The following is a 24,999-nucleotide window of genomic DNA, read 5'->3' on the forward strand; positions in this document are numbered from 1 at the left end:
ATTTGACACTGATTGGAAGTCAGTGGGTCACATAACCTTGAAGCTATTGAAGACTATGTATAATTTATGAATATAAATAATCATAAAAAATATTACAATGACTAAAATGGAGAAGAAAAAGGGTGTGCCTCATTTGTCAAGTGTAGTTGAATAATTTGACACTGATTTGAAGTCAGTGGGTCACATGACATGGAAGCTGTTGAAGAATATTCATAATTTATGAATATAAATAATCAAAAAATTTCTTAAAATGGCTAGAATGGAATAAAAATTGGTGTGCCTCGTTTGTCCAGAGTAGCTGAGTAATTTGACACTAATTTGAAGTCCCTGGGTCACATGACCTGGAAGCTATTGAAGAATATTCAAAATTTATGAATATAATAATTCACAAAAAATATGCAAAAGGCTCAAAGTGAAAATTAATTGGTGTGCCTCGTTTGTCCAGACTAGCTGAGTAATTTGACACCGTTTTGGAGTCACTGTGTAACATGACCTTGAAGCTGTTGAAAAATATTAATAATTTATGAATATAAATAATCCTAAAAAATATTACAAAGGCTAAAATATAATAAAAAAGGGTGTGCCTCATTTGTCAAGTGTAGTTGAATAATTTGACACTGATTTGAAGTCAGTGGGTCACATGACATGGAAGCTATTGAAGAATATTATAACTTATGAATATAAATAATCATAACAAATATTACAAAGGATAAATTGTAATAAAAAAGGGTGTGCCTCATTTGTCCAGACTAGCTGAGTAATTTGACACTAATTTGAAGTCACTGGGTCACATGACCTGGAAGCTATTGAAGAATATTCAAAATTTATGAATATAATAATTCAGAAAAAAAATATTATATAGGCTAAAATTGAAAATAAATTGGTGTGTCTCATCTGTCCAGTGCAGTTGAATATATCCACACTGGTTTTTAGTCACGAGGTCACAAAATAGAAAATTTAATAATCTTTATTTCTCAAGGGTTCTTGGTTCAGAAATTCGTTGACGGTCCCTAAGTGAAATGTGGCTGGTTGGGTGGCGATGCAGCCGAGAGGAGCGAGCCGAAGTCTGAGTCCGTAAATCGTATCAACTGTGAGCAAGACGCCGCTGACTACGCGGAGCGCGAATATCCAATATCCAACTTCAAACTAATTTCACCGTGGTTCCTTTTTCTGACAGGACTTTTTGCCACTTGGAATCTTGAATCCCTCAACAAATTCTGTGTCTCTCCTGATGTTACTTTTCTGTGTATTAATACACCGGGTTTAATGAGTTAATCTCCTCAGTGTGCTCACTTCTGCTCTGCTTGACTGTGCTTTGGATACAAGCAACCCAGTTTCCACAAAGTGTTTTAGGAGCCTTCAGCCAGGATTTGATACAGAAAAAGTCAGTGTCTTGTCTCTGATGCCAAGTTTCCCAGGAACACAGTGCTGCTTGATGAGCAGGGCTCTTCTGGAGCCTCCCACAGGTGAACACAGGTGACAACAGGTGACCCGTGGCTGCAGGTGGATGTAGTTAAGAAGCCTCGGATGATTTATCAAATCCTGTCATTTGAACGAGATGGATCAGCTCCATTTCCTTCCTTTGTACCTTTCGATGTACTGACGACTATCATCCTCTTACTTTGATAAAGAAAAAATCTTAATAACCTGGTGACTGTTCGTCTCTTGTACAACATCTCTTCACTGTCCAGTGGGAAAGTTACAAATATAATGGGTCCAAACGATAGCTTAAAGTGTTCGATGCGCGTCCGTAAGATTCAAACCCCACTAACGCTTAAAGCGGCTCTGGTTACGTAGAGGCCGTAGACCGCGACGCTTCCTGCGCAGCTGCCGTAGTTCGTAATGGCGGAGCTCAGAGAGGCAGCCGCCGCCGAGAAGCCACACCAGGAGGACGTCGGCAGCAAGCGTGAGTCCCCCGCTCCCGTCCCTCAGGTCGTCGCTGTTTGGGCTGTGTAACGTGCAGCATCGTGTGTGCTTCAGGTTTTACCGGCGCTGTGCATCAATTCACCGAGAATTTGAGTTTGCAACTGCGGAACTAACCGAGGTCCTCACCACGGAGCTCCGCCATAGGACCTAAATAGTCCACAACAAGAGCGAGCAAAGCGCTGAGCCGCTAGCAGCTCCCCCTGGGCAGCGGGTGGCCGGGTGCCCTGGTGTGCCCGTCTTCCTAGAGGCTTTATCGGCGGGTTTATTGGGCTTTATGCTGCATGTTCCGTCGACACGGCCTCATGGCGGAGCTGCACTACAGGACCCAGAGCCGCTCCGAGCTGCCTGCTCGTAACCCGCCGGACGGACGGTTCTGTTTCTGTTCCTGTTCAGCTGACAACTAACAAGTCACCGGTGTGCCCATCTAAAGAGCAAACCACTGAAACCATGAGAACTTCTAAAGGTTTCACAAATCCTGGCGCCAACATATACTCCAAGTCATGAATGGAACATGTTACATAGAAGACGTTAGTTTGATCAGGACAGTGCGCTGCTGTTATAAAAATGAAAAATATGAGATAAAGGATGACCTCCCGTAACCGTTGTACTACTGTATGTTGTTGATGGTTACTTATGCAGTAATATGTGGCAGCATCCAGCCGTTAATTAAATATATCTGTGCCTTTAGTACATATTTAGCTTTTCCCTATGAAGTGTGTCCCTTGTTGCCTTGAATACCCTTCAATGTAAGTCCACACCCTTCAGAGTGTGTAGATGAATGTACACTAACCCTGGAAGCCTCTTCCTGCTGGTTAACAGGAGTGTTTTTGTGCAGCTCCCAGAAAGAGCTGCTCACCTGGCTCTGCTGTCACATGCTGTTCATGTACAGCATTCATGTGTATTGGTTCCAGATATAGGTCATCTCCATTACAAATAACTGATATTGACATTGGCATCAAAAAAATACATAGTGGTCAATCCCTACAATCTTCCAGCAGTGTGTTTCACAGACTAGTGAACACACACCATGTGCACTCTGCCAGTGAGCCCCACAGCTACTCATCCAACTATGTGATAACATAATTTTTGACACATCCTCAGCTTTTTTCCTGCATAATGTTGTTTAAAACCAATTTATCTATATATTTGTGATAGGCTTAAATTGACTGCTAAAAGTGATTGGGCTCTAATACATATGGTATTAATTCGAGGGAAGTTGAGAAAGTATTAGTTGCTGGCTACAGTTATTACTTACTGCTTGGTTGTATTTGAGATTTTAAGAAAAAATATAAATTATTTTCTTAGGTAAATAAAATTAGGTAGAAATCAGTTTGTAAGTCTAAATGTTTAAAAATTCTTCTCAGACACTGAATAGGTGACATTGCTGCCTGCATCAGTCTTTGAAGGTGACGCGTTCTATCTTTCAAACACAGATCACTTTTCCATTAGTGTTCCTCAAACGCTAAACATTGTGTCCATGTGTGACGATAATCTCACTACTACTTTAACAACAGCAAGATCAAATTCATAAACAACATATTAAGCATGAAACATTTGGAGGCCAATAGTAGAATGTACATTTGCATTACATAATCTTCCTGTTTAATGACAAAAAAAAAGGTTGCTAAAGTTATTAACGTTAGTAAATTCAAAGTGGCAGACTTGTGCATACCAAAGTTAGTACAAGTGTGTAAAGATTAATGTAGAGGCTGTAACGTGGTTACAATTTATCGTTGAGGTTTTGGACGGGGTGCTACTCGACAATGCTGCCACATCCACTCCAAAGCACCAATCAAAAATACATTTTTTTTTCCCACTTCTGAGCCCATCCCTTGACAGACTAAATTTAAAAACAATTTTGTTTTTCCTCTAATTGCCACACACAGGCAGCAGTAGAAGTAAACTATGATGCTGTACACTAACAGAGTCTGTTTGCACACTGATCTGCTGAAAGGAGTATATATGTGTAAGAATACTAAATATTGTTCAGACAAATTTAGTTTTCCATTTTTTAAAAATCATGTCAGTAGAAGATGTTTGACACACACGACTGCATATCCATGACTTCCGATGACATTCCATGGACTTACTCTGACCTTGCCCTAACCCTGAAACATTACTTCATCTAAAATGTATTGACTTACATTGTGCTCACTCGCTTTTTGTCTCTGTGAGGAAGAGGAGGCCCCACCAAGGACAAACTAAATTAAATGACTCCACTACCAGCTTAGCCCCTGGAGGGGAGTAGGAGATCACCAATGGAATGAAAATCTGTTTTGAGAATATATCAGAAAAAAATAATTACTACCCTGTTGTTTTGCAAATTTGTATCAGATTTGATACTGTGGTTTTGGACCATGTGCTGTGAATGTTTGAAAATATGGTACAATGTGAAGGTTGCCTGGCGAAGTTACAGTGTCTTATCGTAAAATCCCAATAGGCTGTCAAACGTCAAAGTCATGCCACTTGTAAAAAAAAAAAATGTACAAAATCGCAAACGTGTCTAACTCCTAACTCTTAACAAGGAGGTCCTTAAGAATCTTTTGACACCAATCTTTCACCTTTACACTGCCTACTCATTTTAGTCTAAAAAATAATAATAACCATATTAATAACGTATCTTTAAAAAACAAACAAAGAAAAAATAGGGTTCTAAGCAGTTTTCACAACTTGGAACCCTAAAAGTCTGAACAAATACATAAAGTTTTCTTGCCATCTTTGCTGCTTGGACTCCTAACATCCAACATGTGTCTGTGTACAGCCCAAAGTACAATCCTGTGCATAGCAGTAGTGTGTATGTTCATAATGTAGGAGTCATCACACATGGACAGAATCTTCACTGGTTAGGATATCCTCAATAAACTAGGCTATTAGTTATTTGGACGGTTTGATAAGCTGTTATTAGTTTAGATTTAGTCTTTTTTTTGTCATTGCATTATTAGGTATTATACACTTACTGCATTGTCTTATCTCGCATGAATGACAAATACCGTGTGCATACTGTGACTCTCCCTGCCACTGTGGTGAGTATGACTGAATACAGATGTGAGGAACAGTAAAGGTAAAGTGACTGAATGACAAAATACTGTCAATTTAACAGATTGAATGTTCCATATCCCCATGTCTGAAAAGGGCCTTTGTATTTGGGTCTTAATAAACCCTACAGATACAAGAGGGCATTTGCGCCATGTAAACCCAAATTTCCTGCCCCACATTAGGTTTCACCAAGGTTTACATGTATAGAATTTTGTAGGCACTTGTATTATGTTCAGATGTGCGAGAAACACTCTTGGAGGCAGGCCCCAAGTCTCACAGGAAGTCCACCAGTTTTGGAAAATTTTCCTGTGCATTTTGGTGCAGTTCGTGACATTTGCGGCTCTTATACCATAAGGAACTCCTCCTCGGCAATCAGTCAGCCAACTTCAAATTTGGACGGTGTTATTTAAAGAAGTGTGATCAGAACTGTGACTTTCTTTTTTTTTTTTTTTTTAAACTTTTTATTTAGTTTTATTTGTATAAAGACAGCAGGAACAGAGAAAATAAATAACATAAAATAGTACAAAAGGGGGCATACAAATTCTCAGTCAGTTGAGTAAGCATTGTCTTTGTTTTTGAATAGTGTCCATTTCCTCCATTTTAGAACTGTGACTTTCTAGAGAACAAATGTTGGTGTTTTGCCATGTAACAGGGCATAGTTGTAACTCAAATGCATATTGATCAATTTGTCACAAAGCCCTGGTCTAAATGCATTTATGTCAATATGGAGTCATAGTCATTGTGCCACCTGCTGGTAAAACAAGGTACAGGTTCTGTGCTTCTATGATCTGTCTAGCAGGCTAACTAGATCCTCATTAAATTTGGTTGAAAAGCCTTAACGCCTTCACGATAATATATTGTGAAACTTGTGGATGTGGTTCGACTCCACATTGTCAGATTTTTCCTGTTCTGAAGACAAGTCACCACCATTATTGACTCTTAGTCTAAGCACCCTCTGCTGTCAACAAGAAGGGTTTGGCCCGATATTTGCACAAACTACCCTAGCAGGTTCATCAGATACATCTAAAATATGGTCAGCTGAGTGTAAGACCTTGGTAAGGGTATGTAGAGAGGCCAAAAATTGTTAGATGCATCACAGGTGGTGACATTTTTTGTATTTTCAATGGGTCATGGGCATGGGTGTAGGAAAATGGCTTCACAGTGCCTCCTACAACAATGTTAACAATTCTGTCCTGCTACATTTCACCTACCTATATCAAATTTAGTAGGCACATGTAATATGCCAAGACTTGTAAAAAGAAAAGCTTTCCCTCTGAGCAAGCAATCAGCAACCGCTTGCTCAGAGGGAGTCCAAAGGCAACATTTGAAATTGTTGGGTTCTCTGTTTAAATTAGTCAGGTCTTCACCTTACTATGTTAAGCACTGTGAGATGACATGTGTTGTAAACTGCATTATATAAATAAAATTAAATGGAATTGAATTGAACTGAATTAGATGTCAGGCTTAAATGTGCTCAGCTCTTTGTCTTTGGAGATGCTCATATGGAAAGAGTACACATTGAGTGGACACTCTCTAGATAGATACTGACTGACTGATCTTTTTTTTAATAAATCATAATTTAGTTTTTCCCCCTTGAAACTGCAATTAGAAAGAATGCAGCCTTTTACTTATAATTAGGACAACTCAGTTTTTCCTTAGAAATATCTCATTTACAAATTCATACAAGCCAACTCAGATGATTGTAAGAAAAGTACCCAGGTAATTAGCTGGAACAAAGAAACTAATTTCGCAGCGACCAAAAATGTCAAGTTTAATCATAAGCTTTTCTTTAAAATGTAAACTGAAATGAAAACATAATGCACTCAACTTTTCAGTCACTCAATGTATTTTCCACAACATAGTAAACTGTCACAGACATAGTTGAGCTGGTGCCATTGTTTTAAATAGCTAAAGGAACAATTTTTTTCCTTACTTTCTGTCTACAGGTGGTGATGTTGGAGACACACCTTCGAATACTTGCCTGGCTGCAGAGCAGGTGGCTGAGAATGAAGCAGATGCAGATAGTGATACCAAACCCTCAACTGCAGCCACTGGTAATTTAATAGAAGCTACTTCTGTGTGCTGACTCATTTACATTGCAGCTGCATACCTGTATTTACTGACTCTGGATTTAATTACAAAATAACTTAAAAAATTGGTAACTATACTTGACAGATAGATTTCTCTGACAAAATCCAAAATGTTCCTCTACCACAAACAGAGAGACACCTGTCCATCCAAACTAAACTCGAAGGCCTGGAGATGTTGGTTGACCTCAATGGTGGTGAGTTCAGCTCCTCAGTGAATCTTAATTTTTCTTTTCTTTTCTTCTAGTTTTACATTTTTAAGAAAAACAGAGGTAATACAGAGAATATTAGATACATATGAGAGTTGAAAATAGTATAGGACAGGAGTTAGAGGACATTGATTTTATATTTGTAATTTTCAGAGGTGAAAAAATTAGATGATTAGTCAGTTGGCTGAGTGACAAAGGATGTTTCAGATGCTGTTTAATGTTTATGTTTTTGAGCAAAAATGCAAAACATGAATATATTTTAAACGCAATGTTTGAAAATTAAGATTTTTAGGAAGAATCATCTTGCTAACTGCTATTTAGTATCTTCATCTGGGGCATATTCGACACATGTTGGTGCATACGTTTTGGTACACTGCAGGGATCCATTAAATATGATGTGATGATTAAAAATACTACAGACAAAAAATATTTTTGCAGTCCTACTGTTAAGTTTTTTGTTTGTTTTTTTTAAAAAATATGGTGATTTGGCATTTCACACACCGAACATTTAATTGATTATTAAAGAAAGAAATGAGCAAAAAATTTTTATGTGGTTCAACTATGGTGATTTGGTATTCACTGACTCACTTACTCACTCATCAGCGGGGAGGAAATCGTGTCCTCTGTGTCCTGAGGAGAAATTTAAAGCCTGTTACAGCCATAAACTCCGCCGACACCTGCAGAACCTCCACTGGAAAGTCTATGTGGAGTTTCAAGGTAGGAAAGCGAAGCATCCTCTCACTCTATTTGTCTGGTTTTAGTTATTCCTCAAGATTTTGAAATATGGTCTGAACGGGATTGCACCTATTCAAACACAAAAACAGTGACTAATGTTAGATAATAAAGTCTGGCTCACTTTCTGTGTTTCAGTTAATCCTGGATTTGGCTGAGATTAGTGCTTAAGTTAAGTCAATTCAGTCAAGTTCATCTATGCCAAACTAGGAAAACCATTTCTTAAAACCATGAAACTGGCTTCATGCACAGTCATGCTGAAACATAAAAAACTAGTAAGCTGTGGTTGTAAGCTGGACCATTAAGATGTCCCTTCACTTGGACCTACAGGGACTGACCAGAAAAAACAATCCATAAGTCTGTGGTGAGATGTTCACAGATTTTGACTTTGGCAAAACTTAAAGACAGCTCCTCAATTTTTGTAGCATTTAGGTCTTCTATAAAGTAAAAAACAAATCAAAGATTGGAGGGGTGTCCTACTAAGCAAGTTTGACATGGTCTAAGTGGGCTCGGCAAAACCTAAAACCCCAGGTTTTCTTCCTCAGACTCTGTCTGCACTTTCAAAAATAGGGTTTTTCATGCATCAGGTCACTCTTCCTCTGCACAACATGGATCGATAGTGTGTGGCCGATCAGTCAAGAGTATTAGCTTGTTATAATGGAGAGCTTTGAGGAATATAAAATTTTATTACAGTAGAAAGTACTGATACTGTAAATGATGCAAAAGAGGAATGCTGGTAGAAAACTGTTCATTGTGTAAAATAGCAGCTGCACGTTAGAGCTCTTAAAATTTAAACTTCATAAGAGTATTTAGGTTTGATGCTGTCATGTAATGAAGGATACTAGAAAATCACTTAAGTTTTTGACAAAATCAAAATGAAATTAATCTTATTGAGTGAATATTCTCTGTGATAAATACCAATACTGTAATCAGTTTTCTAATCCGTGTTCTGTCAGCTGCAGTACCAACAGTGGAAACAAACAAACTCAGCAGCAAATCAGGCAAATCACATAAAAACATATTTATGTGATTTCTGCATCACCAACTGAATGCATGCAGGTTCATGTGGCAAACAGTTTGTGCTACTATAGCTGCACAGCTTTGTTCAGTTGTGTAACCGTACGTAAGTACAGATAAACAGGTTTGCAGATAAAATGCATGCTTCCAGGTAAGAAACTGTATTGCTGAAAGAGAATCTTCAGGAAACAAATTGGTGAAAGGTAGAAAGGTACAACTAATTTAAATCAGAAACTTTGAACATAACCTCCTCTGGAGCAGGTCAGTGGTGCAGTACAGTATAAGTTAGCATGGTGATGTAGCTAGGTTAAAAGAGAGCCCTTTTAATTTCAGTAAAAACTTTGGCTTTAGGCTCAACATACCTCATGAACCCACTGATCTTGCTTCTGGCCTCACATACTACAAGCTTTACTGTAATGTTATTAGGACATTTAATAGCTCATTGAATTACCTCAAGACAGAGGTACAATGTGGTCATTTTCATGCTCACTTGTCCACAAAAATAAAAAAATACAGAATTGGAATACATTTCTCAATATTGTAATTCAAATGTAGTTGGGATTCTGGGTTGGTTTTTTTTGGACAATATGTGCAGTTTTAAGAGCTAACTTACCATTTTCATGAATTTTTGTGTAGTTACATGCTGTTAGTAGTTAGTGTGTATTGTTACTAGACTCTGAAAAGAGTCCATGTACTTTTTCACCATATGCTGTTGGTTGCTTGCACAACTCTGGATGATGTAAAAAAGTAGTCAATACCAAAATAATGATTTTCAGTTTCCAGTTTAACAATAACAGTTTGTAACTGTTGACGTTACCACACTTTACAGGAAAGGAGAGTCCCACCAAATGAGTAACTTAAAAATCAGAAGGGGCAATATGGGTTCTGTTCTGGTCATGGACCAGTGGACTCGCTGTGTTTAGTCACAGGGGTGCTGGAAGGATCTTGATAATTTACCTGTTTCTGCATGTGTTTTGTAGACCAGGAGAAGACTGTGTCCTTACTCTCTTTGTAAGGGTTTGCATACTGGGCAGTAGGCCAAGCACCTTTTCTGTGCATGTTGGACTCTGCATCGGTTGTACTTTGTCCCCTGATTTAGTTCATGGTATCCATGGACAGAATCTCAAGGCATTCCTGTTATGTCCAAATGTGTCCAGGTGTGGTCCTGCAAGCAAGTGTGAAGTTGTTGGAATGAGAATCAGGATCTCTAAATTTGAGGCCTTGGTGCTTTGCTGGAAAATGGTGGTCTGCATACTGCAGGTGGTGAGAGTGTTATTGCCCCTCGTCAGAATTCCAGTATTAACATGTCTTGTTCAAATGTGAGGGTAGACAGAAGTGTGAGCCACAGATGGATTGGAGCTGGACTTGTCTGTCATACTGAAAAAGGCGCTGAGCCGCAGACTGAAGCACTCAGTTTACCAGCTGATTCCTATCACCTGTGATCATAAGCTCCTGGTAGTGACTGGAAGAGTGAGACTGCTGATACAAATGTCCAACAACGTTTCGTCCACAGGATCTACGGAATCATTACCAGGCACAGGGTCAGGAACTCAGACATGCAGAGTTAGGTCAGACCAGAACTGCTGCTGCTTTGTTGTGTTGGTAGGGAAACATGTCTGGACTACTTTGCTCAGACTGCTGCCTCTACAGCTCAGCTCGGGATGAGCGAAGGTTGACAGCAATGATGACGATAATGACTATCATGATAAATTGCTGACTTTTGTCTTTTTGTCTTTTAACAGGCCAGAGGATGTGCATCTGCCACCTGCCCTGCCGGAACCTGAAGCCCAGCCTCAGCGGAGATCAGGTTTAAATACACAAAGTGTCTGCAGATCATCTTACTACTGCAGTTTCAGGCAGGATCAGCACAGGAGGTCTAATTCATATCAAGCCCTTTGTACGTTTCTGAAAATTGATGTCAGCAGAAATGGCTTCTCAGAGGCTTCATTCTGTGGGTCTGAACATTTCACAGCTATGTAATGTGGAGATTCTGAGACAGCACATGTGGTCAGAATTTAATTACAAGAAAAAGTCTGTAGATGCATGAAATGCTGGCAAAATAGAAAAGGTCTTAGAATATCATAGAATGAACTTTCTAAATTGATGTTACCGATACCTGTCAAGACTTATGGAGTTCAATTTAAAAGCAAGTAAATATTCATTATTTACTCGCTTTTAATATGCCTGTAATGTGCAGGAACATTAAAGGGCAAAGTTTAATGTTTGTGCAGTTTGTGAACTGACTTTAAAGGTGACCATGCAATAATAACAATTAGAAGTGAATTTCCTAAAGTGTGATAAACACTTGACTCATTTTCCTTTTAGGTACTACCAAATTATTACAGGATGTCACAGCTACAATAAAGTCATTGTTATCATTCTGCATATTCTATAAACAGTCCTTTCTGTGTTGCGAGAGAGACAATCAAATTTCCTTCAACACTTTGTTGTTCATATTCACTCCTTCCAGGTGTCGGGGAGACATGTGGCTCACTACCACTGTGTGGTGTGTTCTGTCACTATCGCCCGAAAGACCGACATGATCAGTCATCTTAAACGGCACATCAACAAAGGAGAGACTGAGGCCAGCTACTCTGGGAGCTCAGATGTACCATTTGAAGAGCCTGGTAGGAAACACTGAGCTTTCTAGGCATTAAACGTTGTGTACTAGACTTTTATAGCTGAATGAAACACCAATTATGTGAGCAATTATGTACTAAATTCTGTTCTTCTCACTCTAGTATTTGCTCCTGTTTATACTGGATATAAAACGATCATTTTGAAATGTGCTTTTAATTAGTGGTCCTCACATGTCTAAATGGTGGGCCCTATCTGAAACGGACCCATTGAAAACCTACCTGAAAGTGATGCACATACACTAATGTTAAACGCTTCAGTGTAGAATTAATGTACAAAATATTTGCATTTTGTGCACAAACAGTAAAAGCTGCTTCACCCAGGTATTTGACATGACACACAGACCTGTGATCTGCAGCAGTAAGACCAGATTATTTCCAACCTGAGAACTTTTCTGACTTTAATACTTAATTATCAGAATTGTTGCAGAATATTCATATTCTTTCCTTATTGTTTCAGCTCTTCGTGCAACTTTTCAATCGACTGTGGGGTTTGCTATTGGAAAAAGAAGTTAATATTGGCTTTAGAAGACGTTTTTCACCATGTACATTGCAAACCAAACATGTGAATGCAACAAAGCATTACTTAAGTTATGCAATTAGAATCTATGCAATTTATCCATCTACTTAAAGTTTTAACTGTTTTCTACTCAAGGACCAAACAGTTTTTCCTTTTACTATCCTCTCTTTGCAAATTTGGCAATTAAGTTTGACTGTTTGATTTTGCAGTTCCATTTGTCCCACAGACGTAGGCTGTTAGCATTAGGCACTAGCATTTGTCATCAACATTAGGTGAATAACCTTTAAATCAAATAAACAAAACACAGAAAGGGAAAAATACTTTGAACACTGCACGTATAGTGTAAACTATTGAAAAATCATAATATAAATACACACAGGTAGCAAAAATAACCAACTTTATAAACATCGCACACACCTGTCGAAATGTCTTACTAAATTACATATTAAATGTAATGAAAATTAGCCCCTATTATCATCATTTTTTTAGCTGCACATCAGGCAATGTATGAACTTTACTGCATTTTGATATTTACTGCATTTGCCATTACTGTACCATTTTATGATTCTTTATTTTTTTACCAATTTAAATTCAAATTAGGAAATATTTAAAATTATGTAATGCTTTTATGCAATGGGTTTTTAAAAACAATTATGAACCTCAGGTCACAAACTGCTGAGCAAACAGTATCTTTCTCTGGCACACTATCTTCACTTCTGGTCCACGTCCATTATGACGGTGTCTGTTCAGCTGTGGCTCAGGTGGTAGAGCGAGTCGGTCAGTGATCGGAAGGTTGACGGTTCAATTCTGCCCTGTAACATGTTTCATGGCTGGGTTGTGTCCTTGGGCAAGACACTTCACCCACCTTGCCTGGTGTGAATGCGTATGAATGGATTGTGTTTGAGGTGGTGGTCGGAGGGGCAGCCATGTCTCTGTCAGTCTGCCCCATTGTGGCTACAATCATAGCTTACCACCACCGGAGTGAATGTGTGTGAATGAATAATTGACATTGTTGTTTGAGTTAGAAAAGCGCTATATAAAACTGATCAATTATTATTATCAATTATTTTTTTATGGTCTGGGTGACACACGGCAGGCCTCCAGACTAACTTTTTGACCTTGGAGCACTGTGCTCCTAACCCAAAATAGTTAGGAGCACCAGCAAAAATCTAGGTGCACCATTATAAAAAGTTGGGAGCACAAGCAAAACTCTGGGCCATACCAAGTAATACTCCTATTAATCAATGTTAATAACCTGGAATAAAGTATTTAAATAATTTTAAAAGAAAAAGCCTACATTGATAGGTGCAAAACAATTGGCAATGTGTGGTATATAATTTTAGTTGGTTTTTGGAGAAGAAAGACGAATCACACCATTTGCTACAACCAGTGACGTGTGATGAGGTTCATGGCTGCTGAGGCACTGACTTCATCAGAATCTGATTTACAAATATATGCACTCTACACAGTAGCATATTTGCCAATTGATTGGCAGCAGTTTACGGGTTATGTTTCTTTTCAGCCGTTTATGATCGCTCAGCACGCGAAACACGGTACACACTTACAGTTGGTGACAAAAAACACTGTACATTGTTATATACATCAGCTGAACTATGGAAAATAGGTTCATATATTAAATGTGTTTGAACCATGTTATTGGCGACATAGAGACAGCAGTATGCTGATAATTGCTGACTTCTTGACAGCCATCATGACACATGACGCATCTGCATCTCTGCAGCTGGTCCTCCTCTGGAGTACACTTGCAGTTAGGAAGTGGTTACGAAACTTAACTGAACTTCAAAAGAAAAGGTTCGGCTGGGGGCTCATCATCCGTGTCCGAGCTTTCGACATCATTATTGGGTTCCACATCTCTCTTGTGCTCCACATCCGTATCAGGATCTGGTTAATCAGGGGTTTCTTGGCTGTTCGGTGGTTCAGGGCACTCTCGCTCTCTTGAAACAGAAGGCTGAGAAGCCTTTGAAAAATACTCAGCAATAGAACGCTTAATCTTATCTGAAAAAGGCCACAGGGTCGCAGAAACTTCTAGCCAATCATACACACGCTTACTAACTGTGCTTGTTGTTTGTCTTTATCAATTTGCTCCTTGATTTGCTGAATTTTTTTTTATTTAGCAAGTTGATTGACAAATCGTGATCAGTTGACTCACAGGCTGTATTATGGCCCGTACGTTTGTGCGCTTCAGTCAGCCAGCGGGCATGGAGCTTGTTTTTTTTTTTCCTGCTGCTATTATTTCGGCCCAGGCTTTAATTTTTGCTCATTTTTCTATTGCCGCACCGTGTGACCGGAATTTCAAATATAGTCGCACTCTCGAAATTCGGGCACATATGCGACCATTCCAGGCGCAGTCACGAGGCTTGCATGGGATGACTGCAGAATGGTTCCTTCTGTCTTTCTCTTCATGTGGAAGTTGATTCCTGATGCTTGTTACTTTATTTTGGTCCCTTTTTATTAGTTTATACAGTCAATATTCATTTAGTGTTTTTTTCAGATGCAAACCTTCCGTTTGACTTGACAATATTAGCAGTAACAAGTTGATCTTTCTGTCTGACTTCATGTGTCAGCAGCTCCGTCAGGTCATGCCTATGAAATCATGAAAGAACTTGGAACAAATGTCCAGCTCCTCCCAAACCATACCACACCACAGAAGAGTGACACCTACTTCAACCGCAAAATGAAGACCAACAGGTTGAGATGACAACTCACAAAAACATACAAGCTATATGTAGACAAACAGATTATCAACATCCATTTAAGCACCATTTTTGGGGGGGACATTTATGTTTTAGGCAGCTGGTGTTTTGTTCACTGGCTGTTCTGGCTGAGGAGAGAAACCCACTCGAGTGTCTGGATGCTTTTGGAGCCACAGGTGAGTGTTAGAATATAGCACAACAATATTGTTAAAATATACAGACCTCCACTAACTAAAAACACAGACTCCAATTTGTTGACAAGGAAGTTATTGACTCAATAGCTCAGCCTTTTTTCCTCGGCCCGTATGCAGGATGTTAAGGGCTTAAATGTGGTATAATGTATCTTGTCTTATTTTGTGACACTAAGTTACAGACAATTTCTGTGAATTAGAGGAATTATTTTGCTGTTCGAACGAAAACAGCATGATGATAAATTGATCCCCATCAGTTGTGTATTTGATAATTTTGCGATTAAAAACTGTTGCTCAGAAAAAAAAAAGAGTTTTATGACAACAACATTAATAACAATGATAACAGCAATGGCAGTGTCCCAGGTTGATTTTCAGCCAGCCAGACTTTAGAGCATCTAATTCCAGTGGTTTCTTTGGATTTACTGCAACCATGAAATATTGTATAAAATAAATAAATCTTTAAAAAATGGAACTAAAATGTCATGGATGAAAGAGAGAGTATAAAGAAACTTAAAAAATAACTGATAAATGGGGCGCCGCTATAGCTCACCTGGTTGAGCTGGCATCCCACGTGCAGGGGCTACAGTCCTCGATGCGGAGGTCATGAGTTTGAGTCCTGCTCATGGCCCTTTTCCACAGGTCCTTCCCCCATTCTTCTCCCCACTTTCCTGTCTCTCTCAACTTCACTATCAAATAAAGGCAAAAAGGCCAAAGAAATAACTTCCAAAAAAAAAAAAAAAAGGATAAAATCCTCCGATAAATTCTAAAAAGTACTGGGAGCCAGTGTCAACAATCAATAAGTCAAAAATCACATTTTTGAAAGATGTTTTTTTTTTTCTTGGTGGTCATGACTGATCTTTATGTTTTATTACATTCTTTAAAGCAAAAGAAACAAGAAGTTTGAATCTACATAATGTTTTAGCAGTATTGGTTAATTGTCAATCTGTCTGCTCTGCTGCCTTTTAGGCATCATGGGCCTCCAGTGGGCAAAGCATCTTCGCAATGCCATCAAAGTGACCATAACAGATATCAGTGACACGTGCGTCAAAATGATCAAAGAGAACTGCAAGCTCAACCACATTCGGGGTGATGGAAGCCTACGAGGGCCCCGGGGGCCTGACGGTGAGGTTGAGGGAGTACCTATCGCCACAGTGGAGGTCGCCAAGATGGATGCCAATGTCATTATGCACCTGCGAGCTTTTGACTACATGTAAGTGTGCAGAGTATTAACCAATCATTAAAAATGCTTAAAAGGTTTGGGCTGCCGCTATAGCTCAACTGGTTGAGCTGGCGACCCATGTATAGGGGCTGTAGTCCCTGACGCAGCAGCCATGGGTTCAAATCCTGCTCATGGCCCTTTGCTGCAAGTCCATCCCCCATTTTTCTCCCCCACTTTCCTGTCTTTCTCTTCACTGTCCTATAGAAAAAAGGCCAAAAATAACTTTAGGAAAAAAAAAAAGAAAAAAAGGTTTTAATTTGGATTGAGATTTGATTGAAGAAGTTAAGGGCCTTCACGTCTGAAGCGAAAGGTAAACTTCGAAGTAATGATATGTCCGTTCACATGGATTTCACAATACTGACTAATGATTTTACACTTTTCTGTCATCGTATGTAAGAATCTCAAGCAAGCTGTACATGAAAAATACCTAAACTTGTTTGGATGTTTTCTTTGAGACATGTTATTCCATGTAATGGAACGCAATTTATTACATTATAGATTTTTTAATATTTTATCAAATATATATGATAAATTGTTGTTGTGATTTATTTAAAGCTTGTCACTCATCCATAGAGCACATTTGCTTTGCTGTGGATAGTGTGTTAGATTTTCTCTTTGAGGTCTAAAAAAAACCCAACAAACTGCGTAAGTCCCCCAGAACCCTCAGAATATTAGTTAATACAGTTGACAGCAGAACAACTAATTCAATAGTTCAAAAATGATAAGTCAGGAAAGGAACAGTCCTTCCACTTTCTCATGTAAAATTCCTGAACAGGGGTCTGTAGGTGTGTCCACAACTGCTTTATGTAGAGCAGCTGTCAAATGATTACAGATACGTATACATTTTTTTAATATCAAATAACAAACAGCTCAGAAGAATGAATATTTGAACAAACAACAACATGATGAGAACTTAATGTTACTGGAACTATATTTAAACTGGAACTTCCAGTGGGCTGTCATAGATGTATGAAGGGTTTGAATTCTACAACAATGGAAAACTAGCTTTTAAAGTTTGTCCGTAACTCTTGAATCTTTTAGTCACCTGGATCCATTTGGTACAGCTGTGAACTACTTGGATGCTGCCTTCAGAAACGTCCGCAACCTGGGAATCATCTCAGTGACGTCCACAGACACAAGCTCCCTGTATGCCAAGTCCCCAAACGTGACTCTGCGTCACTATGGCTGCCACATTGTGCGCACTGAGTACTACAGAGAGCTGGCTGCACGCATGGTTGTGGCCACTGTGGCGAGGTAGGTCATTCTAATTTCTGTCCCAAAGACATACTGAATTTAACTAGAATGGAATCCTAATTTCCTGCTGTCTGCTGAAGAGCGGCGGCACGCTGTAACAAAGGCATCGAGGTTCTGTTGGCAGTTGCATTGGAGCATTTCGTACTGGTGGTGGTGAGAGTACTGAGAGGTCCTACGCAAGCTGATGAGTCTGCCAAGAAGTTACGAAAACTGGTCCACTGTCAGTGGTGTGAAGAGAGACTTTTCCTCAAACAGGGAAACATGGTGGACGGTGAGTTGCTGATGTTAGCGGCATGTGTTTTGCCCAAGGTTGCATTGCCCTCAGCAGAGAATGAAAACATTGCAAAGAAAGGTGTATTCATATATTTTACACATAATACAAATTCAGTACTTAGATATACATGACAATGACAAGTAAAAACTTCCATGTAAACAAACTTCAACTTTTATGCAAATACAGTGTATATACAACAGGACATGCGATTACTGAACTCACCTGAACTTTCAAGGTTTCAGCATTCAGTTGTTAGAAGCACCAGTGTACCAAAATATAACATCAACAGGTAGAGACAGATATACTGTAATGACATTGGGATAACAAAAATACACACAGGTCCTGCCAGTCGATAGGAAATACTGGTGCAGTTAAGTCCACCATGAATGCTGTGTCCACTTTCAGTTTAACAATACATACATACTGTTTACTGCTCTCAAATTACATTTCTTTTTTTGTGTGAGCATACACAGGAAGTAGTGAGTAACAGCAACTTAATGCAGTGTATCTGATGCCCAGTTAGTGCAATTTCAAAGAGCTGTGACATTAATTATCACGTTTGTCACTGACTGTCTTTACAAGCTATAAAAAACATTTAGCTGGCAAAGAAACTAATCAAGGCAACTGTCACTGGTACACTGCAGCAAATTAACATTGTTTGTATGAAGTGTCATAACTGTATAAGTTTAGTAAATTGTGTCTTCATGTCTGTCTCTTCCAGACACGCTACCCTGTAACTGTCATGGAAGTCTACCTGGAAAGACAGCAGTGCAGCTAGGACCTCTATGGTAAACCTCCCAGTGTCACTGCACACAGTGATACAGACACATGTCATTCAGCTGCATGAAAGGCCACGAAATACTGTATTCATGTGTGAATACTGTATTTTAGTTCTATTTGGTGGTGGCATCATTCAGTTTAATTCAAAGTACTTTATTTTTTTCTGAAGCGGCAGAGGCAAGGCTGTTGGAAATCAATGTGTAATACCACCTAAACGTCAACTAGGGTCACTGTGTAGTTTTATTTTACTGACTGGTTATAGTATTGTAGCTTTGCACAAGTCTGAAGGCTCTGAGGAGATACTGGGACCTCGTCAGTATTACTGACTTACTAACTTTTCGTCTTTTTATAACTTTCTTTGACAATATTTTTTTGTTGCATATTGCAAGTGAACTTTTTGTGGCCAAGCAACGCGTTATTATTATTATTATTGTTATGATTATCTTTATGCATAGAATACTGAACTCCATGTAACATTAAATAGTGCATTGAGGGCCAAAAGTATATACATATAAAGACCAAAGCTGTGACGCATGTTCCTTTTTAGCATCAAAACTTGATAACTGTGTCATTCAGACAAAATCAACAAGGAGTGCACATCAGAACCAAACTGTGCTCTTCTGAGCTCAATTTGTGAATTTATGACATGGATACATGGACCATACATGGACTTTCATGGTTCAAGGAGTCTTTATTATCCCTGTGTGGTAATTTGCAGCAAGCAGTAAAAACAATCAATCCATGCTACAGTCACACAGAAACAACAATAAATAGCAAAGAGACAATAATAAGTAAATAAAACAGAAAGTAGATCTACTTGTTCAGCAGAGCAATGGCAGGCGAGCATCCTGGTTATGATCAGTTTCTGAAGTATCCTGATTTCAGAAACCTGAGTTTATCAGTTTTGAGAAACCCGATTGTACTATCTGGAATCCATGCCTGCGTATCAATCAATCAATCAATCAATCAAATTTTATTTGTATAGCACTTTTCATGTGCAACAACAACTATCGCAAAGTGCTTTACAACATTTAAAAAAACCAAAGCAGTTAAAAACAACAAAGCATTTAAAAACATTACATTTAAAAACATTACAACATTTAAAAAATAAAGTAAACCCGTCCCTCCCACTCTCCATGCATACACATACACATATAACAAATGCAGTCGCGCACACACAGACGCGTATGTACTACGTGTGCACATGTGACTTCTGCCAAGTCACAGAAGCACTAATTGTTATTATAAATTACAATTATTAGGGATGCTGTTTTGCTGGCTTACAAATTTCATGAAGTTACTCATAGCTTTGTCCACCATGTCACAACTGAACATACATGTGGATTTTTCACTTGTTTCTGTGAAAACCATAACTGGTTGGCTAACAAGCAATATTTTTCACAACTGTGCAATTTGTATAACACTATGGCCACTGTCATTGGCAACAGAACTGGTGCTTGTACTGTTGTTTCATCTAGGCTTATGCAGAATTTTTTTCTGACCACTTGGTGCCACTGACCTCCACCATGACAATCCTGTCCGACCAGTCGCTCATTTGTAACTACATCATTGTTTCAATATGTAACTTAACTGTGTGCAAATTTCAGAAGTCTCTGCCACTCTCTTCACCCATCCCACCAATACTTGCTGAAGCATGAGCACATCAGCTCACCTGTAACTCTGCTCAAACACTGCAAAATTAATCTGCACAACATTTGTTGTGGATAAAAACCCTACCTGTCTGAATCTGTGTTTTCGAGTTGGTACACTGTAATTTCATGGCAGGAAAACTCAGCAATGACACTGACTACTTATTTTGCTCATGGTGTGTCTTCCACAAAAAAACACAAGTTGAAAAACCTCATTTTAACCGAAGTCGAGTCTTTAATATTTCCTGTTGCGCTTATCTGCTTTTTCTGACAATGCGATGAATGAGCCAAATTTGCACCACAATGTTGAAGTTTATTATTGTTGAACCAAAGTTACATGAATGTCAGATGAAATGGCATGTTTGTGTACTAAACATCATAGGCGCCTGCACAAAGAGCACACTGTAATCAGTAACCGGATAATAGTATTTATCATGTATATGGGGTATGGAATAACCAGATTTCTCTGTGCTGCATGTAAACGCCATATCCCAAATATGACGAATACTGGCATAAGCCTCATAGCTGGTGCACATGTAAACACAATCATTGAATAGCAGTCGTAATAGTGGGCTTTATGAAAAAATGAACTCATAAATATCAACATAGGACTTGTAAAAAGCTGAAATAATTGAAGTATTCACTAACTGCGCAGTGCAGTAGATAAACATTCTGTATTCAGTCAGTCTTTATCTGTCCATCTATCCATCTTCCATCCATCCCAAGTGTTTGTTTTGTTCATGATCCTGTCAAGAGTGGGCAATCTGGCAAAAAGGCATTATGTCAGTCTTTGTGGCATAATCACGATCCACACTTTGAATCACAATTCTCTCCACAAGAGAGGAGTCACCCCCAACTGGCCATTAGAAAGAATTGAGGTTTAAGGCACTTGTGCACTGGCTACAATCTTCAGACCCAAACGCTACATTCGTTTCTTTAATATAGTGTACGGTTTGGATGATTTCAACACTAATGTGGATATATGTTGTGTACCTAAAAATGTCTGTTGTGATCATTTTAATATCATTGGTATATCTGTTTATTCCATCACCTACATGTGGCCAAGAGAGAAACAAGACACAGACCCTCCCATAGAAGAACATTCTCAGTGTTACTAGAAGTCAACAACTCCACATGGCACATATAAGGTTCAGTTATTGATGCACTATCGTAGTCTTGCTTAGCCAACACATTCTGTAGTACACAGTTGTCTAGCCGTATCTCACTAACATTCTGTTTTGTAGGAAAAACACTCTGGTTTGTTTGTATTTCTTAAAAACAAATCACAGCCATTGTGTGCAGTAAGTGAAGGATGCGGCTTTAGAGTTCCCTCAAACTACTGAGGGGTGGAATTGCTGGGGTGAAACATCTGTATGCACAGAGACACTCACTGTGAATAAAATAAATAATCCACTGCAAAAGACTAACAGGGCTGCCTTACTGCACGGTCCAAATCATTGGCAAAACTTACATTTTAGGTGTGGTAGGTTGCGGCTGGGAGGCTGTTTCCCATCGTGGAGAAAACGGTAACACAGTGGAAGGGAGAACATAGCCAACTGGAATAAACTGTAACTTACACCTGCATCCTACATCTGGTGAGTCAACCAGTAGAACTGTAACATGTGTGTATGTGTGTAGGTCTGGCTCTCTGTTTAATACCGGCTTTCTGAGAAGGATGTTGTCTGCAGCGGTACAGCACAGCATGGATGACATCCAGCCACTCGTCAAAACTCTGATCTGCGAGTCTGAGTGCACCACCCTCAAATCTTTTGTTCATGGGCCATCTGCTCTCATCAACCAGGGTAACAGTCTTTCATCTGTAATGGTTATGTGATATTTGTAGGACAAACCATGTTGACTGAATCTCCTTTTCATTTGTAGTGGAGTGTGGAGTTGTTATTAAAACCTTACAGAGCGGGGAGGAGTCGGGTCCTGCTGATCAGTCTGGTGAGTCAGTCACACAGGTTTTAGAAACATCAGTTAGTCCTCTTCTCATTTCAGTTTTCCTACAAAGTATTTGCACACACACACGTGAACTTCTAACTGATCTAATACCCCAAAATTGTGTGTGATAACCGAATACAGAGCAGGTTCAGTCAGCATTCAGAATTTAGGGCTGACTTTCAATGAGGTAAAACACCTGCAAAAAGTTGGGGTTATATGATATGACGATACTGTAAGTTTACGTGTCCTCTAGTACAGCGGTCTCCAATCTTTTTTGCACCATTGGCCGGGTTCAAGTAAGAGAATTTTCTACGGACCAGTCATCACGCACATAACATCTAAAAATTAGTTATTCTATTTAAAGTGTCATAAACGAATAAAATAACTTTAAGGTTAAATGTGTATTTACTTTTTCTTTCGTGTCAGCATCGAGTCCCTCCCTCTTTCCAAAGAAGCTCTCCAGAGAAGTTGTTTTTTTATTCATTGTTGTGTCACCAGTATACTGTACTTTTATCACAGCAGATATAACCATATTAAAGTCATTCCATCTAAAATTATAACATTTTTACAAAAGATTCTAAACGACAGTCTCTGATTTGCCTGAATTATTTAAAAAAAATGTATAATATATGAATATTTAGAAATATATCTGTGAAACTTCAGCTTACTATAATATACATATGCTTACACTTTAACTTGCTGCACATTGCATCAAAGCTCTGAGTTTAGTTTTCTGTTCAAGTATGATTTTCCATTTTTCTGCAGGGAAGAGGAAGACCGGAGAGGAATCTGGGAACATAGTGAAAAAGCTGAGGTCTGATGTGTCTCTGGAACACCCACCCTTCTACTACAGTATCCATCGCCACAGCATCCGAGGCATGAACATGCCAAAGTGAGTGACTGCTTACATTTTGTCTTCTAATGTAGAGGTCTTCGTGGACGCAAAGTGTCTGTAGGAAGAAACTCTATCTCTGAGGACCCAAGGACAAGAAGTAGAAAACATTGTGGTCAGCCTGAGACAAAAAAGGGGAAGATTGGTCAAATGCAAACATTCAAATCTATAGATATTTTCTTTTATCAGAGAACAGAGAAGTTAAGGCTTTGTAGTCCGTTAGTTGATTCCTTCCATTTTTTCATCAACAGTGAGAATTGATCTACTTGCTACCATTTGTAAGGTCTATACCTTACTTTGTTAAGCACTGTGTGATACCATGTGCTGTAAACTGCGCTGTACAAATAAAATTGAATTGAAAATTTAATTGAATGAGGTGTGCCAAGTAGCTCCTTTGACTCTTCAGATTTCCCTTATAGAAAACCTCACAAAGCCCCTATCCAACATGAAATGCCATCACAAAATGATGACAAAATGATGTCAAACAACCACAGAGACAAAAGGAACATAAACAGCCACAAAATTTCCATAAATACACCAAAAATTGTTTCACAGCACCGCAGATGTATCTAATGCCTAGACTGGCAAACCAACGGACTAAACTGCAACAGTAAAATGGTGTTTACACATTGCGGCATCAGTGTTAACAATCCCATAAAGGATCAGATATTAGCACAAAAGTATTGCAGTCTTTTAAACTCTAGGTCCATGTTGCAAATACCTTTTCCTCAAGTAGGATTTGACTACAGTTTTATTTGTAATGGAGTATATTTACTTGGTTGTATGGATATTTTGGGTCTGAATATTTATTTATGTTCATTATTTCTGTGTACAGGTTGAACAAGTTCCTGCAGTACCTCACAGAGGCTGGCTTCAGGGTGAGTCGGACTCACTTTGACCCAACGGGGGTTCGAACCGATGCCACGCTGTTGCAGTTTAAATCTGTTCTCACCAAGTACAGCGTGCCCACATACACCAATGCTACTGCCGCTCAGAAGAGTGTTAGCACTGAGAAAACAACCTGAGTACACCGGAAGCCAGCAGAGAAGCTGAGGTTGTTTCCAGCTCTTCAACACCTGACAGAAAATGTTGTTTCTGCTCCACTCCAGCTGCCTCTTCACACCTAAGCAAAATTCTGACTGCACTGATATTTTAAAAAATCCACCCACCGCTCTGTGATCGGACGTGCTTTTACTGGAACAAACTTTTAACAAACTAAAACTGAGGTGGATTTTTATTTTAAACACATTTTTGTTTTAAACTGATCCTGCAACCGCACAGATGAGCCGAGTTTATCTACTGTCTCTCTATTTATTTGTTTTAAAAGTCCATATTGTACACATTTTGCTTTTTTCTCTAATTTTTTTTGTTTACCTCATAAAAACATAATAAAATCTTTCTGCAAAGTCTGATTATACAATAATTGATCAATAATATGCATTTGCAGTGGATACTCTGACAGCAAAAAATACAGTGATACTGAGAAGAAAATAGTAAAATCAAAACAAAACATTTACAGTAGGACTACCAAGCGGTACATAAGAAATAAAACAACAACAAATATCACAAATCTTTAACTAGAAACAGAACTAAAACCGAGTAATCACAGTCCTCGTCAAGAAGTACAGAGAGACATAAGGCAACTACACCAAGTTGCAAAAGGACCACAAACAAAACGCCAACAAATCGCTACAAAGGGACATAAAATGACCACAAAAGCAGAAAAAAAGCAACTGCCAAAAAACACAAACTACTATGGACACACAAGAGATGTGGAAACGCAAAACCAGAACTGCCATAAGGAAACAAAATCACTGAAGAGACATGAAAGAACCAGAACAACATGCAAAACGACCACAAAGACAGAGCGACCGCACATGACAATGACTATAAATAAGTGTCTTTTGTAGTCATTTTGT

The 24,999-nt window shown here is 38.8% G+C and overlaps 1 protein-coding gene across 2 annotated transcripts; it reads left to right on the plus strand.

The window, feature by feature from the left end:
* Nucleotides 1–1,838: 1,838 nt before the first annotated feature.
* On the plus strand, nt 1,839–24,306 carry trmt1l (tRNA methyltransferase 1-like). 2 transcript variants are annotated; one of them, XM_008280990.1, is made up of 16 exons: nt 1,839–1,906; nt 6,909–7,016; nt 7,184–7,246; nt 7,862–7,975; nt 10,750–10,814; nt 11,478–11,634; nt 14,749–14,872; nt 14,974–15,053; nt 16,035–16,278; nt 17,329–17,541; nt 17,622–17,812; nt 18,537–18,603; nt 21,883–22,046; nt 22,126–22,191; nt 22,954–23,080; nt 23,916–24,306. In XM_008280990.1, exons 1-16 carry the CDS (start codon nt 1,843–1,845, stop codon nt 24,103–24,105), a joined length of 2,037 nt encoding a protein of 678 aa, XP_008279212.1. In that variant the 5' UTR covers nt 1,839–1,842; the 3' UTR covers nt 24,106–24,306. The 2 variants fall into 2 exon arrangements, with proteins under 2 accessions (XP_008279212.1, XP_008279213.1); XM_008280991.1 differs by having other exon boundaries at nt 14,752–14,872.
* Nucleotides 24,307–24,999: the final 693 nt, after the last annotated feature.

Source organism: Stegastes partitus, unplaced genomic scaffold, assembly GCF_000690725.1.
Source record: "Stegastes partitus isolate 25-593 unplaced genomic scaffold, Stegastes_partitus-1.0.2 Scaffold218, whole genome shotgun sequence".
In the NCBI taxonomy this organism is placed as follows: domain Eukaryota; kingdom Metazoa; phylum Chordata; class Actinopteri; family Pomacentridae; genus Stegastes; species Stegastes partitus.

Coding starts and splice junctions, on each gene's coding strand:
- trmt1l (XM_008280990.1), top strand. CDS start 1,843: ATGGCGGAGCTCAGAGAGGCAGCCGCCGCCGAGAAGCCACACCAGGAG. Junction 1,907..6,908: donor GGAGGACGTCGGCAGCAAGC/GTGAGTCCCCCG, acceptor TTCTGTCTACAG/GTGGTGATGTTGGAGACACA. Junction 10,815..11,477: donor CCAGCCTCAGCGGAGATCAG/GTTTAAATACAC, acceptor CACTCCTTCCAG/GTGTCGGGGAGACATGTGGC.